Source organism: Mobula birostris, chromosome 25 (genome assembly GCF_030028105.1).
Source record: "Mobula birostris isolate sMobBir1 chromosome 25, sMobBir1.hap1, whole genome shotgun sequence".
In the NCBI taxonomy this organism is placed as follows: Eukaryota; Metazoa; Chordata; class Chondrichthyes; order Myliobatiformes; family Myliobatidae; genus Mobula; species Mobula birostris.
In genome coordinates this window covers 7,439,964-7,456,334 of record NC_092394.1, presented here as the reverse complement: position 1 = coordinate 7,456,334, position 16,371 = coordinate 7,439,964, and the positions used below count along the sequence as shown (strand labels likewise).

The 16,371-nt window shown below is 40.7% G+C and overlaps 1 protein-coding gene across 1 annotated transcript in view; it reads left to right on the top strand.

The window, feature by feature from the left end:
- The window catches only part of LOC140187843 (uncharacterized), a 33,357-nt gene extending 18,274 nt beyond the window's left edge, over positions 1–15,083 (top strand). The window contains exons 5-7 of the mRNA XM_072243638.1: positions 3,711–3,863; positions 9,561–9,761; positions 13,890–15,083. Of these exons, the coding sequence (XP_072099739.1) occupies positions 3,711–3,863; positions 9,561–9,761; positions 13,890–13,928 (393 nt within the window). The 3' untranslated portion in view covers positions 13,929–15,083. The remainder of the gene's footprint in view (positions 1–3,710; positions 3,864–9,560; positions 9,762–13,889) is intronic.
- Positions 15,084–16,371: the final 1,288 nt, after the last annotated feature.

The following is a 16,371-nucleotide window of genomic DNA, read 5'->3' as shown; positions in this document are numbered from 1 at the left end:
TGCCCAGCTGAGTGGTGAGCCAGTGAGAATGCATCTGCTGTAGACCGGTTGTGGCAGTAGGCAAATTGTGGCAGGTCCTGGTTCTTGTTCAGGCGTAAGCCTAGTGAAAACGGAGGAAGGAAAGCCCTTCGTAACCACTAGATACTTCAAAGTAAACTAGAGTCTGGCCCCACCATGACTATTCCTGACCTAACCTGAGCCCATTTAATTGTAAACTTAAAATTGCACCACTAAACTCAGGTGCAGAGACACCAAATGCCCAGTAAACGCTGTCAATTTAACCCATGCAATCCCAAGAACAGATGCCAGGTAATGATGTTTAAAAATATCATTACCCTCAGAATTACATGCCTCTCATTATCCTGGTTCATGGGAAAAACACAAGCCGGGCTTGGTCAACTCTGGCTGGGTCACCTCGGGGAGTGTGTCTAATGATTAAAGACCCAAAACACTCAACGATCCAAAGATGCATTACTGATGATATGTCCCAGTGCACACCTGGTTCGTTGAACCAAGTGGTGTCGGACCACGATAATGAAAGGCACGGGCCAGATTCACCTGCCTTCACCACACGAGCCCATCCACCACAGCACCTCATACCTCAGCACTCAAAACTCCGCAGCCTTACCTCTCCCAGTCACACATATACATCCACCAGCCCAACACTCAAACCTAATCCTAAAGTTAAAAAAAGAGGGCACACACCCCCACAAACCGTAGGCACACCTCGATTAACCCTGGCCAAACCCAATGACCTGTGTCAGGAGGGGTAAGATCCAAGAAAGGCAAGTGTTGGGCCTGGTTAATGAAGGCGTGGGCCAGATCAAAGTGGCAGGGTTGCGTGAACCTGAACCTCAAATGAGGAGATCAAAAAGCACAAGAGGGCTGATTTGCCCACTGCCTGCATACTCTCAACCTAACCTTACAGTGACACGCTCTTCATTCTCCTGGTCCATGAAACGCCAATTAAAAAAGCCAAGATACCCAAAAGGCGAGAGAGAACCAGTAAGTTAAACCCAAGCTGGGTCCACAGAAAACAAGTCCAAACAAGTCAAGCTGCCCATCCCTCACACACTCACTCATTATAGTATGACTCACAGGAAATAACCTGTTGTACAAGGACAGAGGCAGCAGGCTCATGGGAACATCACCCCAGGAGGTTACTCTCCCTAGTCACCATCCTGACTTGAAAGTATATCGCTATCCCTTCAATGTAAGTCCTGGAGCTCCCAACTGATGATATTGTCAAACAAAACAGGGGCCCTGTGAGTTTAGTGGCAATCGGAGAGACAGAAGCACTGCCCTCACCTTAAGGAGAGTCTCCAAGGACCAAAACCAAAAGACATTCTTTTCTTTGAGTTCTTAGAGATTCTTCTTAAAATAGATTCTATTCAGTGCTCATTTATTGTAACACATGATTTAAATAGACTATTTGCTGAATAAATACACTGCAGTACATCTTGTCCCACCTCCTACATATAAACTCAAAGAGTGATATCAGCACTTGTCTTAAATATTCATGTTCACCAAGTAACCACGTTCAGCACTTCAGAACATTTAATAGGAACATAAGTGGACTAAACCCCTTACCAGGTCTGCCCTGCCACCTTTACTAAGCATTTGCAATGAATTCAATTGCATAATGTTGTTTTTCTTTCTTGAGTAATTTCCAGGCTACTTTTGAGTCACTCTGGAAATTTTGGTGGCTTCTTCTCGGCATGAGTCATGCTAGTGTCCTTACTGTCTGCTCCAGCATCCATAGGGTGACACGATTTGAAAGGCCGCACTGTGTCAGCAACTTTGAACTGAGAGTGGCTGTCAATGGGTACTACAGGGATAAAATTTATCAGTCTTTGTCTGTGTGTGTGTAGCTTTTCACTGATTTTAATTTAAAAAGATAATTATTGAGGTACGATGCAGAGTAGGCCCTTCAAACCATGCTGCCCAGCAATCCCCCAATTTAATCCTAGCCTAATCACGAGACAATTAACAATAACCAATTAACCTATCATCCGGTACGTCTTTGGACTGTGGGAGGAAACCAGAGCACCCAGAGGAAACCAACATGGTCACGGGGAGAATTTACAAGCTCCTTACAGGCAGTGGCAGTGGCAGTAATTGAATCTGGGTCAAGCGATGTGCTACTGTACCATCCTTACTGTAAATGCCTGCAAGAAAATTAATCTCAAGGTGGTATATGATGACATATATATGTACTTAGATAATAAATTTACTTTGAACTTTGAATGTGCTTTGCCCAGTGCACTATTGGATTGCTTGTCATGTTAAGCCAATGAACTTGAGCTCTCCTCCACCATACCTAATCCATTCTATCTCCTCGGCCCTGCCCCCTCTGCAGCAACTTCCCATCATCTAATTTCCAATCTCTTTCTCCTATGCAGCCCCCATTCCCCCACCCTATTAATCCGCAGTCAATATCAGTCTTCCCTTCTTGAGCCACACCACCATGCCAAAGGTCCACCCAGTCCATAGCAGAATCCCAATCAAAATGGACAACTGGACAGAATATTCTTACTATTAAAAATGGGTAATAAACAATTTGTTGTTTGCATGAGCCAAGATCCTGCCAAGAGGAATTAGGGTGAACTGCCAGCTCATCTGCATTGGTAATATTGCCTGAGGATGGAACAGCAGGACTGAAATTTAGGCACCACTCCAAGTTACCCTCAGGTCTACAGCACAAGGTAGAATGCCAATCATTCTCTAATGGAACACACCTATCCACAGGGTGTAGAGTGGGATGTGTTGGTTTGCAGAGGAACCTAACTACTGATGCACTCATCTGCCGTTTACTGAGCGCCAGATTTGAGTGCACTTTCATTTCTAGGCCTCTTCCTTAAATACTTGTTCAAGATTCAAAGTAAATTTATGTCACCATATACACTCTGAGATTCATTTTCTTGCAGGCATACCCAATAAATCCATAATAGAATAATAACCATAAAAGGATCAATGAAAGACCTCACAGGGCCGGCTGGTGGCGCAATGACATCAGTGCCGGACCCGGGAACGGAGGTCGCTGGGTTCGAAACCAGTCGGGTCCGCTCCCGAGTATGTTTTCCATCCGTGCCGGGTTGAGTGTCGAGATTGCAACTCGACCGCGTAAAATAAAAGCGAAAAATTGTGAAAATGTCTGTGTGAGGAGTGGCGCACCACACAGTCTCTCTCTCGCTGCGCGCCTTGTAAAAGCCATGAAAAAGACATCATCGCGGACAGATGCACACACACGCACAGACGCGCACGCATGCACACGCAGACGCCCAAAGACTGGCACGCACACAGGCACATGCCAAAAAAAAAAGAAAGACTGCACCAACTTGGGTATTTAACCAGTGTGTAAAAGACAACAAATTATACAAATACAAAAATAAAGAAATACAATTACAAAAAGAAGACGGTTAACCCCTTTTTATTAATCCAACATAGAACATAGAAATTTACAGCACATTACAGGCCCTTCGGCCCACAATGTTGTGCCAACTCTAGAAACTGCCTAGAATTTCCCTACCACATAGCCCTCTATTTTTCTAAGCTCCATATACCTCAGAGTCTCTTAAAAGACCCACCACTCTCTGTGTGCAAAAAAGAGTACCTAACTAAATGTACCTAACTTGAGCAAAATAATTATTTTAATTGCAACAGCAAGACTAATGCCAAGAATATGTGTTTGTTTTTTTTTGCCTCTTTAGAATTTTCTGGATTATGTGATTTCACATTCTGTGAAATCTGCTATGGATGAGTTCCTGCACAAAAAATGGTTAAAACTCACGAAAGAATACAGCAGTATTACAATAGAAGTGTGGGACGGACATTACTTTGATGATGAACACATTGATTTACCGGTGAGTTTAAAGCTTAGAAATGTTCACTACCGTATCTCTGTCCTTCAGAGAGTGCACTTTCTGAGCTACTGTCCTGCAACTATTTTGCTCTTCATTGTGCAGGCTGGCAGCATTCAAAGAGCCCGATATTCCACCCATGCTTAGGATAGTCCTGACATTTTGGCTACAATGCATGACTGCTGTTTGCATTTTAACTCAACAGTTTACAATTGCTGTCTGTGTTGCAATAGCTGTAAACTGTAATTTACAATGATTTTGTCACAGTGGAGCTAACAAAGATGCTACCATGATGGGTTGTTTGAATACAGGAATACTCAGTTCCAGGTACAGGAAGGGGGAATTAGGAACAAAGTCCCACTGGATCACTTATCTGCCCTGATGTTTCTGAACTTTCCTAAAAGCAACTAAAACTGAGAACAGGAGGAAAAGATTAAGAGACTTGTGGGCTGCCCCCAGCACGTCCTTAGGTTGTGTTGGTTGTTAATGCAAATGATGCATTTCACTGTATGACTAGATATACATATGATAAGTAAATGAATCTGAAGCAGATCTGGAAGAGTCAGGAGCGGACGTCCCTGCAATCCCACCTCAATCACTCTGTACACTCATCGGATGCCAGACAGAGAGGCACCGGTGAACAGAGAAAATGGTCTCTACTTCTGCAGGGACCCTGGGAACAACCTAGGAGTCAAAAGGCTAAATAAATTACTTCTCCCAAGTCCTATTCCTCCCTATGCCGAGAAACTAACTCTGACAGCTCTTTGTCAAGGGTTGGATCTCTTCCAAGCAGATGCTTATGATATCCAGTAGGTACCTTTTGGAAACAGTGTAGGTAGTGAAACTGATTCTGGCAGAAAGCCCCTCATTGGGCCTTCTTAGGAGAAAATTTCCCTTTATATCCACATTGTTGTGTTTATTAGCCAGCATAGAGGATTTTAATGGGAAGGTAGATATACATGAGGGACAAATGAATTAAGGCAAATGCTGTAGGGATAAGATGACGAGCCTCTGCTTTTGCACTGCAGACTCTAAGTAATGTTTGAAAATGAAAAATAATTTGCATTAATTTAACATTATTAACATTCTCATGATGCCCCAAAGGTAATGAATTACTTTTTTATAGTGCAATAATTTTTATTATGTTGGTAAATGCAATAGTTACTTTGCATAAAAGAAAAATCCCGTTAACAAGAATCGACGTGAACAACCCAGTTCATCTACTTCGGCAATAGAATAGCGCGTTTACATTGATGACATTCTTAATCATGCCATTTGAGAGTAACTGCAAGTTAATCTCAAATGACGTGATGAAGAATATCATCCACCTTTTCATGGAATACACCTTTGCACAGGATGTGGAGAGAAGCGTATTAGTTTCTGACTTGGTTCATCTCTAGTGGCTCAATAACATATGATTCAAAGTTCAAAGTAAATTTATTATCGAAGTACACATACGTCACCCTGAGAATCATTTTCTAACAGACATTCACAGTAGATACAAAGGAATACAAGGAATCAATGAAATACTACACAAATAAATTCTATGCTTTATTGACTATCTCTCTGCCCTACAATGAGACAGGTAACATTTGCAGCCAGATTACTTTAGGTTAACGAGGCCTTGTGATCCATCTGTAAACTGCTGATTTTCCAGAAAATGGGACTGTCCATGATCAAATGTTACCAATTAGCTCAATCTAAGATGCAAGAATATACCCTCTTAAGCAAGATGACTCCTGCACAAGGGAACCATGGAAAGATGTTACCATATAAAACCACTGTCTATAATCCTTTGGAATACTAGTAAGATTCTTGTCTGCTTTTTGTAAGAAAGCATATGTACATTATACAGTAGATTCTGCTCAATTGGACTATCTGTTGATCAGGACAGCTGCTTATTTTGGACAAAAAGAAAAAAAACAAATTGCCAGGATTCCCTTTGTTTATTTGGGATTCTATTGCCACTTAATTGGGGCAGGAGACTTTCTGAACAGATTCTAACTAGCGTCATTCACGCACACTTATGAGGGCTTTAGACATGACACCATGCTTAGAGCTGGCGTCAGTTGTGTGTATTGTGTTTTAAAAGCAGTGATTTTGTCACTGATAGCTGGTGAGAAACAAGCAGTAAGACAATTTAGACGGTAATGCATCTCCCCCATTTCACGCACATCTGCTCTCACTCCATCCTCCCGTCACCCCACTAGGAATAGGGTTCCCCTTGTCCTCACCTACTACCCCATCAGCCACTGGGTCCAACATATTCTCCGTAATTTCCGCCACCTCTAATGGGATCCCACCACTAAGCACATCTTTCCCTCCCCACCTCTCTGCTTTCCGCAGGGATCGCTCCCTACACGACTCCCTTGTCCATTCGTCTCCCCTATCCCTCCCCACTGATCTCCCTCCTGGCACTTATCCTTGTAAGCGGAACAAGTGCTACACATGCCCTTACACTTCCTCCCTTACCATCATTCAGGGCCCCACACAGTCCTTCCAGGTGAGGCGACACTTCACCTGTGAGTCGGCTGGGGTGATATACTGCGTCCGGTGCTTCCGATGTGGCCTTCTATATATTGGCGAGACCCGACGCAGACTGGGAGATTGTTTCGCTGAACACCTACGCTCTGTCCGCCAGAGAAAGCAGGATCTCCCAGTGGCCACACATTTTAATTCCACGTCCCATTCCCATTCTGATATGTCTATCCACGGCCTCCTCTACTGTCAAGATGAAGCCACACTCAGGTTGGAGGAACAACACCTTATATTCCATCTGGGTAGCCTCCAACCTGATGGCATGAATATTGACTTCTCAAACTTCTGCTAATGCCCCACCTCCCCCTCATAACCCATCCGTTATTTATTTATATACACACATTCTTTCTCTCTCCCTCCTGTTTCTCCCTCTGTCCGTCTCACTATACCCCTTGCCCATCCTCTGGGTTTCCCCCTGCCCTTGTCTTTCTCTCCGGACCTCCTGTCCCACGATCCTCTCATATCCCTTTTGCCAATCAACTGTCCAGCTCTTGGCTCCATCCCTCCTCCTCCTATCATTTTGGATCTCCCCCTCCCCCTCCCACTTTCAAATCTCTTACTAGCTCCTCTTTCAGTTAGTCCTGACGAAGGGTCTCGGCTCGAAACGGCGACTGTACCCCTTCCTAGAGATGCTGCCTGGCCTGCTGCGTTCACCAGCAACTTTGATGTGTGTTGCTTGAGACAACTTAGAACTTAGAATTGCCTCAATTGATCACTATGGTTTCAAGTATTTAGGTTTGGAGATGCCATAAGCAGCCGGGAATGAAAATGAAATGATTTCACTACATCAATAAGTTAGGAACTGTAAAGAATTTGAAGGTATCAACAATCATCCGGAATGTTACAATGAAAATGTAGATTTGGAGGATGCAATCATTATCTACAGTACAAGTCTGTGCTGATTTTGTACATTGCATACAGTAGATGAATTCCTCCATCAATAACTATTTGGAACTAATACACAATTTTATAGTACTGTGGTACTATTGGTAGTGTTCTAATTTGACATAAGATGGAGGAGCAGAATTAGCCCATTTGGTCCATTGAGTCTGTATTTCATTTAAATACATAATTTGTTACTCAGTTAAGTAATTTTTAATTGTGTAAAAAAGGCAAACATCTATAATAACAGCAAAGGACTGGAAAGTTATATTGATGTAAATATTCTCCTTTCATCTTTAAGACATAAATTTAAATCAGTTTTGTGCTGCCTACAGATTCCTAAAATAAATATATCTATGTACAGTAGTAGAAATCCAATTGCTAATTAATGTGACGTTACGGCGTAAGTTTTGGTATGTTGAGGCAATTATTTTATTCCAAAAAAGAACAGTAAATATGATTTTTGGTATCACTGTTTGAAGAATTGTTATAACAATTGTATTTACTAAAATGCATATACTGCATTGTCAAAATCTTTCGCAAGAATGGCCCATTTTGTTCTCATCATTCTTACTGATTCACTTAATAGATTAATTTTAAGTATGATTAAGGCTTCTGATTTTTAATTTTAAAATACCACCATATGCTCTGTGATTTCTTAAGTAATAAGCACAAGAAAAATTTATCTTCTTTAATTCCGAAATTTCCTTCCATCTGCACATCACTTACACTTTCATTGCTCTGTCAATAAAACGTAAGGGAATTGAAGGCATAGTAATGGAAGGACTAGAAGCAGTAGTTGATCTCATGAGCTCTCAAGAAGATCATGGAGTTATTGCATTGTTAAAATAGAACAGAACTTTATTGTCATTGCTCAAGACAATGAGATGCCTTGGCGGGGGGAATCTGTAATGCGGGACGTACGGGGCTGTATGTGAGTTCAAAGAAGACATACCCTCCCTGCTTTGTGTAGTTTTCAGTGATCTCTTGTATCTGTGTACATGGGAGTCCCCAGTCTGGGTTAAATTAACAGGGAATGTGTCATCCTATTCTCAATGATTTAATTTCATAGATCCAGTCAGTAATCTTACACCAGTTATTAGGCTTAGACCATTTGTGAAGTAGGTTTATTTTACAGGTCTAGTTATTTAGGCTTAGTTTTGACCATTCAGGGAGCAGGTTCTGTTTTTAGGCCAAGTTCTTAGGCATCATTTAGACATTTTGGGGAGTAGCTTTGTAATGTTTCAATTCTTTTCCTCTTTGCTCTTTTTCTTTGAAGGTTTGACTCGTTCATGTTAGCTTCCAGGCCCGAGATCTCCAAAGACGGGATAGTGAAGTCTGTGCCTACTGCTAGTTGACCTACCTATCCTATGTCCAATTGACCTATCCTATGCGCCTTTGCCTCTGGTCTCTTGGAAAGCCTGAAGGATTACAAGCAGTGAGTTCTAGATCGTAACTCTCTGTGGGTGAGGGAGGGAGGAGAAGTTTTTGCTCACATCCCTATTTTGTCTTTACTTAAGTCATAAATTATGTTTTCTCTCAAGATCTTTACACAATCTCTCTGTTTATCCCTTTAAAATTGTGGCTGATTCTGTGCATTATGTCTTTTTCCTTTCCGACCACCCTCATCCCCTGGTTCCCTTGGTAATCTTGAATATAATGAATGTTAAACATACTCAATCATTAAGCATAACCTTCTTGAGTTAAAGAATTTCAAATATTTATTGCTGGCTGAGTAAATAAATTTATCTTCAACTCTGTCCTCAGTTGCTAATTTCTTATCCTGAGGAATATATTTTAAATAAATAGGAAATAGTTGTGAAAAAATAGCACATGGAGCGAAAGAAGCAAATCTCATTCATGGCAACACACAAAATGATGGAGGAACTCAGCAAGTTGGGCAGCATCTATGGAGGAGAATAAACAGTCTGCATTTCAGGCCAAGATCCTTCATCAGGACAACACTCATGGTTGAAGGGTGTGTTTTATAAGGTTGAAGGGAGTTGTGTGGGTCAATGACATTAAAGCAATTTTGTTAGGGACGGAGGAGTTAATGGAAATGTATGAAGAATAGATATGTAGGAGAGTGGAATAAGATATGAGCTGCAGGAAATTGAAGGAGTTGGATCTCATGAATATTCAAACCTTGTAGCAGGGTGTTTTTAAGAAATTGTGACTGCATTGATGATCATAGACTAATGTCAATGTTTGCAACTGAAAATGTCAAGTCGCTGTGTACCTGCTGTCTAATTCCTCTGCTTTTTATTTCATCTGCATCAGGTTATTAATGATCTTCTCACAGTGGATAAAACTAATAAATTTCTAAAAGTGCAATCTAACAAGAAAGGAAAAGATATGACCCAGCTTGTCTTGCAGAGCTTGGATCAGAGAATCCAGAAAGCTGGAATAAATCACCCAGAATACAATCGCGAGGAACAGTTCTTTGAAGAAGCTATGGCAGAGACGTTCTGCAGGCTCGTGGTCTGTATAGCCAAATACTGTGCATGAAATCTATGAGTAACAGTGGGTTTTGCAGTAATGAGCTCTGCTACTGAACTGTCTCTTTACTACAATATTATGTTGACATGATTAATGGGAAAATTCCTTTACTGTGAATAGCTTCTCATGCACCAATTAGTTCTTAATTATAATTAAATCCATATTGAAGGGCTTAGCTTGAAGAACTGTAGCTGTACAATAAACCTACTCTTGTTTCCACAACAGTACCAAAATATTGTAACTACTAACCAGCACAAGTGGTTACAAGAGCTTGGTTTCAATGCTTAAGAGAAGTCTGGATAGGTACATGGTTAGTAGGGGTATGGAGGGCTGTGGTGCCAGTGTAGGTCGATAAGAGCAGGCAGTTTAAATAGTTTTGCCGTGGACCAGATGGGCCAAAGGGCCTGTGGGTGTGCTGTACTTTTCTATGACTGTGACTAATTTTTTTAATCTCTAATAATTTAAAGATTAACAACAATGATTTCTTTTTAAAAATCTACTATGTGCGTCCCAGTTTCCCTCTCTGAAGGTCAGCACAGCATCTTGGGCTGAAGGGCCTGTACAGTGCTGTAATGTTCTGTGTTCAAGGTTCTATGAATCTGGCCCCATCCTGTCCACAGTTGGGAAGATGACCCGGGCCAGTCATCTCGTAGCAGAGATTACGAGAAGGTGCAGTGGCAGCCCAGGGTGTCAGCTCTGCTTCTTTTTCCCTCTGGATGAAGCTGACATGACAACATAGTGTGTTCCAACTCCAGACCAGCATCCCACTGAACGTCAGCTCTCAGAACGTCATCTGTCAATTCTTGTCAACTGTTGGCGCCAAAATATTTCTGTCTCCTACAAGAACTGGGGCATCCAGACATGACATTTCAGCACACTAAAATGCATTTTTTCCCAATCACCCCACTTCAGTACAGCATCTGTCAACACTGAGAAAATCTCTGCCTAGAGAACATTCAAAGCTGTCTTCTATTATAAAAAATCTTACAAGCTTTCAATTTAAATTGAATAAAAATATTCCACATATTTTACTGTAATGGTTCAAATTTCAAATTAATTTATGCATCAAAAATACAGAAAGATTTAAAGGGACGTTAATGGAGAACTGATTTGCATAAACCTATCCCTCTTATTCATATTTCAGAGTTTGTTTAACTAGCAGCTAAAGAAGATGTTTTAAGATATATTTCACCCTCAGCCTCACACCAAAATCCTACTAAACTTGAAGTTTGGGTAAACTGTGAGGAAATGACTTATTATAGTTGAGTGAATTTGCAAAGTAAATATTGATTACAGCATTTAAGAGAAGTTTGGAATAATACATGGATGGAGTATGTTGGCTATGCTCCAGGTGCAGTTCGATGGGACAATCAGTTTGGAACTAGACGGGCCAAAGGCACTTTTTCTGTGCTGCAGTACTCTATAACTCTAAAGTACTCTTTGTTTTTAAAGATGTCAATTCTCTACGCTCAATGATATTCGACTCCACCAACCACATGCGGTTGGATAATTTATGTTCCTGTAATCAATGTGTAACCTATTATGGGTCTCCAGGGGTGATGTAAGTGATCCAACATCTATAAGACCAGACTTTTTATAAAACTGCAAACATATCTGCTGTAACTATCTAGTCTATGGCTTACAAAGATTATCACTATTCAGATGTTACTTCGATCCATAACATAGTAGATGATACTTGGGTTACTTCCCATTTTGCTGCCATGTTATTTTCTGTAAGACAGAATGACTACTATAACAATCCCAGTAGTCATAGAATAGAATTAGATAAATACAACAAACAAATCCTTCAGTCCCTGAATTCACACCAAGCATCAAATACCCATCTACATTCAATTACAATATTCATTCCGTTTTATCCTTTGCACATTCCCAAATCACAGCCTCATGAATTTCCGTGAAAGAAATCCTGTTGAAGTGTGCAAATTTTTTACTCATAACCCATTCCTGTCTCAATTTGTTGGGTTGAGGGATCAACAGTTTATGTCCAACACCTATTCTCTTTCAGTGAGTCACATCTGACAAAATTGTGCATTATTACTTTATTTAGAGATACAGCACAGTAGCAGGCCTTACACTGCCCAATGTAACCAATTAACTGAATAACCCACATGTCTAATCAACAACCTTCAAAAGCTGGGCCCCTTTACTTCCCTCTGCAACTGGATCCTTAACTTCCTGTCTGAGAGACCACAGTCTGTGCAGATGTTCTCTCACTGGCAATCAACATTGTAACACCTCAAGGATGTGTGCTTAGCCCACTTCTCTACACCCACAACTGTATGGCTGGGCACAACTAAAACAACCATCTATAAAGTTGCCAATGGCACAACTATTGTTGGCAGAATTTCAGATGACAAGGAGGAGGTGTACAGGAGTGAGATAGATCAGCTGATCGAGTGGTGTCATTACAAGAACCTTGCACTCAATGTCAGTAAGACCAAGGAATTAAGTAAAGACTTCAGGAAGGGGAAATTGAAGAAACACGCACCAGTTCTCATTAAGGGATCAGAAGTGGAAAACAATGCGTGGGTGAGCAATTTCCAAAGAGTGAGCAAGTTCTTGGGTGTCAACATTTCTGAGGATCTATCCTGGACACAACGTATTGGTGCAATTACAAAGAAGGCACAACATCAGCTATGTTTCATTAGTTTGAGGAGAATTGATTTGTCACCAAAGACACTTGCAAATTTCTACAGAATACAATGGAGAGCATTCTAACCGGTTACATCTCAATTTGGTATGGAGGGGCCACTACACAGTGTCAGAAAAAGCTGCAGAAAGTTGTAAACTCAGCCCGCTCCTTTGTGGGCACCAGCCTCCCCAGCATCAAGTATAACTTCAAAAGGCAGCATCCATCATTAAAGACCCCCATCACCCAGGACATGCCCTCTTGTCACTGCTACCATCAAGAAGGAGGTACAGGAGCCTGAATACACACACTCAATGTTTCAGCAACAGCTTCTTCACCTATGCCATCAGGTTTCTGAATGGACAACGAACCCATGAACATTACCTCAGTATTTCTTTCCACTACCTATTTAATTTAATTTTCTTTTATACGTACACTTATTATCATGTATCGCAATGTGCTGCTGCTGCAAAACAACCAATTTCACGACATATCCCAGTGATATTAAACCTGATTCTGATGGTTTTGGAATGTGGGAGGAAACCAGAGCACTTGGAGGAAACCCACATGGTCACGGGGAGGACATACAAACTCCTTACAGACAGCAGCGGGAATTGAACCTGGCTTGCTGGCACTAATAGAGTTGTGATAACTGCTCCACTACAGTGCTGCTCCCTGTTGTGTCTGATCATTAGAGTTTGTCCAGTTTCACTGAGCAACAAAATGAAAGTGTCATAAAATCTTGATTACTAACCCCAATCAAAAGCTCCCTCCAAAATAATTCTCACAATTATTCATTAATTCTAAGCTCCTCTTCCTTTAGATCACCATCTGTACTGATATCTGTGCCTGAGTCAAACATCCACATGGCTTGTTGCATTCAATCTTTAAAATGTTGACCCTCATTGGGCTTTGATTATACCTTCCCCCACTAGTACACCTATTGAAAACACACCAATTTTAGATATTCAATGGCCATTCAGTCTCTTGAATCTATTCTACCATTCACTTCTGATCCATCTAGTTGATTTTATAGTTCTGCAAGAGGGAATTGTATAAATATCTGGTACAGAAAGTTTGCAAGCCTATGGAGAATAGGCTAGTGGGTGGGACTGTTTTAATAGAAAGCCAACATGCTGAAGGACCTCCTGTGTTGGAGCTTTTCTATGATTCCAAATATTCAGTGCAAAATAACTTGTTGATCTTAGGAATTCACTTTCCAAGCCACTTGAGCTTGTTGTAGGCATTGCTAGCATTCCCCTGGAACCGAATGCTTTTAGGTTTCACTCCCTTGATTGACTACATTACAGCAATAACTACATTTCAAAGCTGCTTTACTGAGTGTAAAAACCTTTATAAATGCAACTCATTCTTTCTTTTTGATATGATGGATGTCTCTGTTATGAAGTTCACAGATGTATTCAATAAGTTGTAATTTTCTTTCTCATCTTCTAAAACAGGAGTCAGCACTAATGACGACAGGATATGGACCTCTCTGAACGATAGCCAGATGGAGTACGGTTTCTGCAGTTGTAAATGCACCACATGTAAATTTAATGACTTGAAAAGGATTTGTAACCTTCATGTAAATGATTCTTCTATTATACTGTAACTAGGAAATTTTACCTGCAATGTTTTTGTTTTAAGAGGCCGTGATGTTTCTGCACCAGTTTTTATTATTACTTGACAAAAGTTTTACTGAGAATATGACATGCCAAACAAGCAGGTACTTGCTTGGAAAAGCAAAATACTGCAAATACTGGATATCTGAATTAAAAGAGAAAATGCGGAAGTACTCAGCAGTGGAAGCAGCTAAAATGGAGAGAAATGTAGAATTAATGTGTCAGATTCATGGTCTTTCATGAAAACTCAACAGGTGACCTGCTGCTTACTTGGAGGCAATGACCATTGATTTAAATGGGACGATTTTAACGCAGTGCGCTATCAGCAAGGCAGAGTTCATGGTTACACTGCGGCAACACGTCTGAAAGAGGTCAAGTTAACCCCATCAAGCTTCTGAAGAAATCAAGATCAGACTGGGACAGGAAGATAGGACATTGCAAGAAATTTCTTTTATTACTTTCTCTGTCAAAACCCTGTTACTTTCCCAAAGGATTGTCAAGATACAGGAATTTACAGATGATGAAATGGTGCATTCTCAACACCAAGCTTGCATATCAACTATTAGTGGACATTCTGTTGAAATGATTTGGAAAGGAAATCAGGGAGCTTCACTGACAGATGTGCCTTCCATCCCACATACTTTTTAATTATTCACTACACAAGTAATTCAGTACATATGGGTGTCAATGCAACAGCATCTCCCTGCAATAGTGGTAAGTGGGTGAAGCTTGAAAACAACAGACAAGCTTAGCAGAGGCCAAGCTGGACTAGAGAAATGGTGAGAGAATACGACTGCTCCATTGTCATTTCTTTTTACTATCATGTAACTATCAGGCAGGAGGTAAACTCTTGCAAAATAATTCTCTGAGGCTCTTTTAAAAACAAAAAAGATGAAAGTACCATTCTTAATCTTCATATAACCCTGCGCATGTAAGTTGTTTATTTTCTATTTCCCTCATTGTGTTAAGTCTGAGGCTCAGTAATTTGTCTTCAAATTGCCGTCTGTGTGAGATGAATGTATGCTTTATGGACTGGGGGAGTTAAAAGCTTAGACTCGGTAGAGGGTCACCAATGATAAACCTTACTGGAGGCAAAATAGAAAAATAAAAAAAAAGGTCAAGGACAGAGTAAAATGCTCTCATCTACCCTCTGGAACCTGTCTCCATGGCATTCTATTGCTTAGCTCAACATCCAGCTGTATTCTGAATGACTCTAATATTCTGGCTGATGGAAGTTATTTCAGAAACTTATCACCCAAGGTCCTTTGAGTATGTGTGCTATATTTACTTTTCTCTAGTTTGTATGTATTACTGTCCTTCTACTCTCCTGCCCGTGTGACTTACCTTATCTAAACCATTTAATATTTTAGTTACTGAAATGAGATAGCTCCTTAAATCTTTCACTGCAGGGATCTTTTTTTTTTGGAAACTTTCTTCATGTGTTACATGCCTTGTGCTCAAAAGCTTTTCTTTGTTCCTCCTGAGTCTGAACATCCCTTTAGTGAGAAGAATTATGCACAGTGTTACACATGTAATCTAACTAATGCATTAGACAGTTGTAGCATAAACTCTTAAACTCATTCCCAGAACATATTCCTGCTGTGATAAAGTTTACACCCAAATTATAGTTGATTTATTTTAAATTTAGTCCACAATGTTCCTTTGTGCAAAACCAAAGATGCTGTGGTTGGTTACTAAAAATATAGATATGCAAGAAAATAGAAAAATAGAATGGAAATTGAACGGAGAAAATGCTTGTGTTGGAATATAAAATCCAAGCACATTTGATTGCTGCTGGTCATAAACACAAGAGATTCTGTGGATACTGGAAAGGCAACACACACAAAATTCTGGAGGAACTCAGCAGGTCAGGCAGAGGAATAAACAGTCGACATTTCAGTCTGAGACCCTTCATCGAGACTCTGTCCTGATGATGGGTCTCAGCTGGAAACATCAACTGTTTATTCTTCTCCATAGATGCTGCCTGACCTGCTGGGTCCCTTCAGCATTTTGTGTGCTTTGATTGCTTTTGGTCGTCTTCTCTGTATTATGAAGCTTTTTTTTTCCTTGGTGCTGTAACTATTTAAGCCTTTTGCTATCTAACTCATAATAAGGGACTTACACCCTCATCATTCCCTTGGTCCTGCGTAACCTAGCGTTAAAGAGTCTGGAAAACTGCTAAGAGATCTTCTCCAATGTCCCCTTTGTCAAGAGGTGCACAATAGTGCATTAAAGCATGTCAACATCTGGTTTTCCTTCTCTTGCAGTCTGAAGCTATACGACAATCAGGCAAACACATGTAAACCCAAGCAGGTGAACA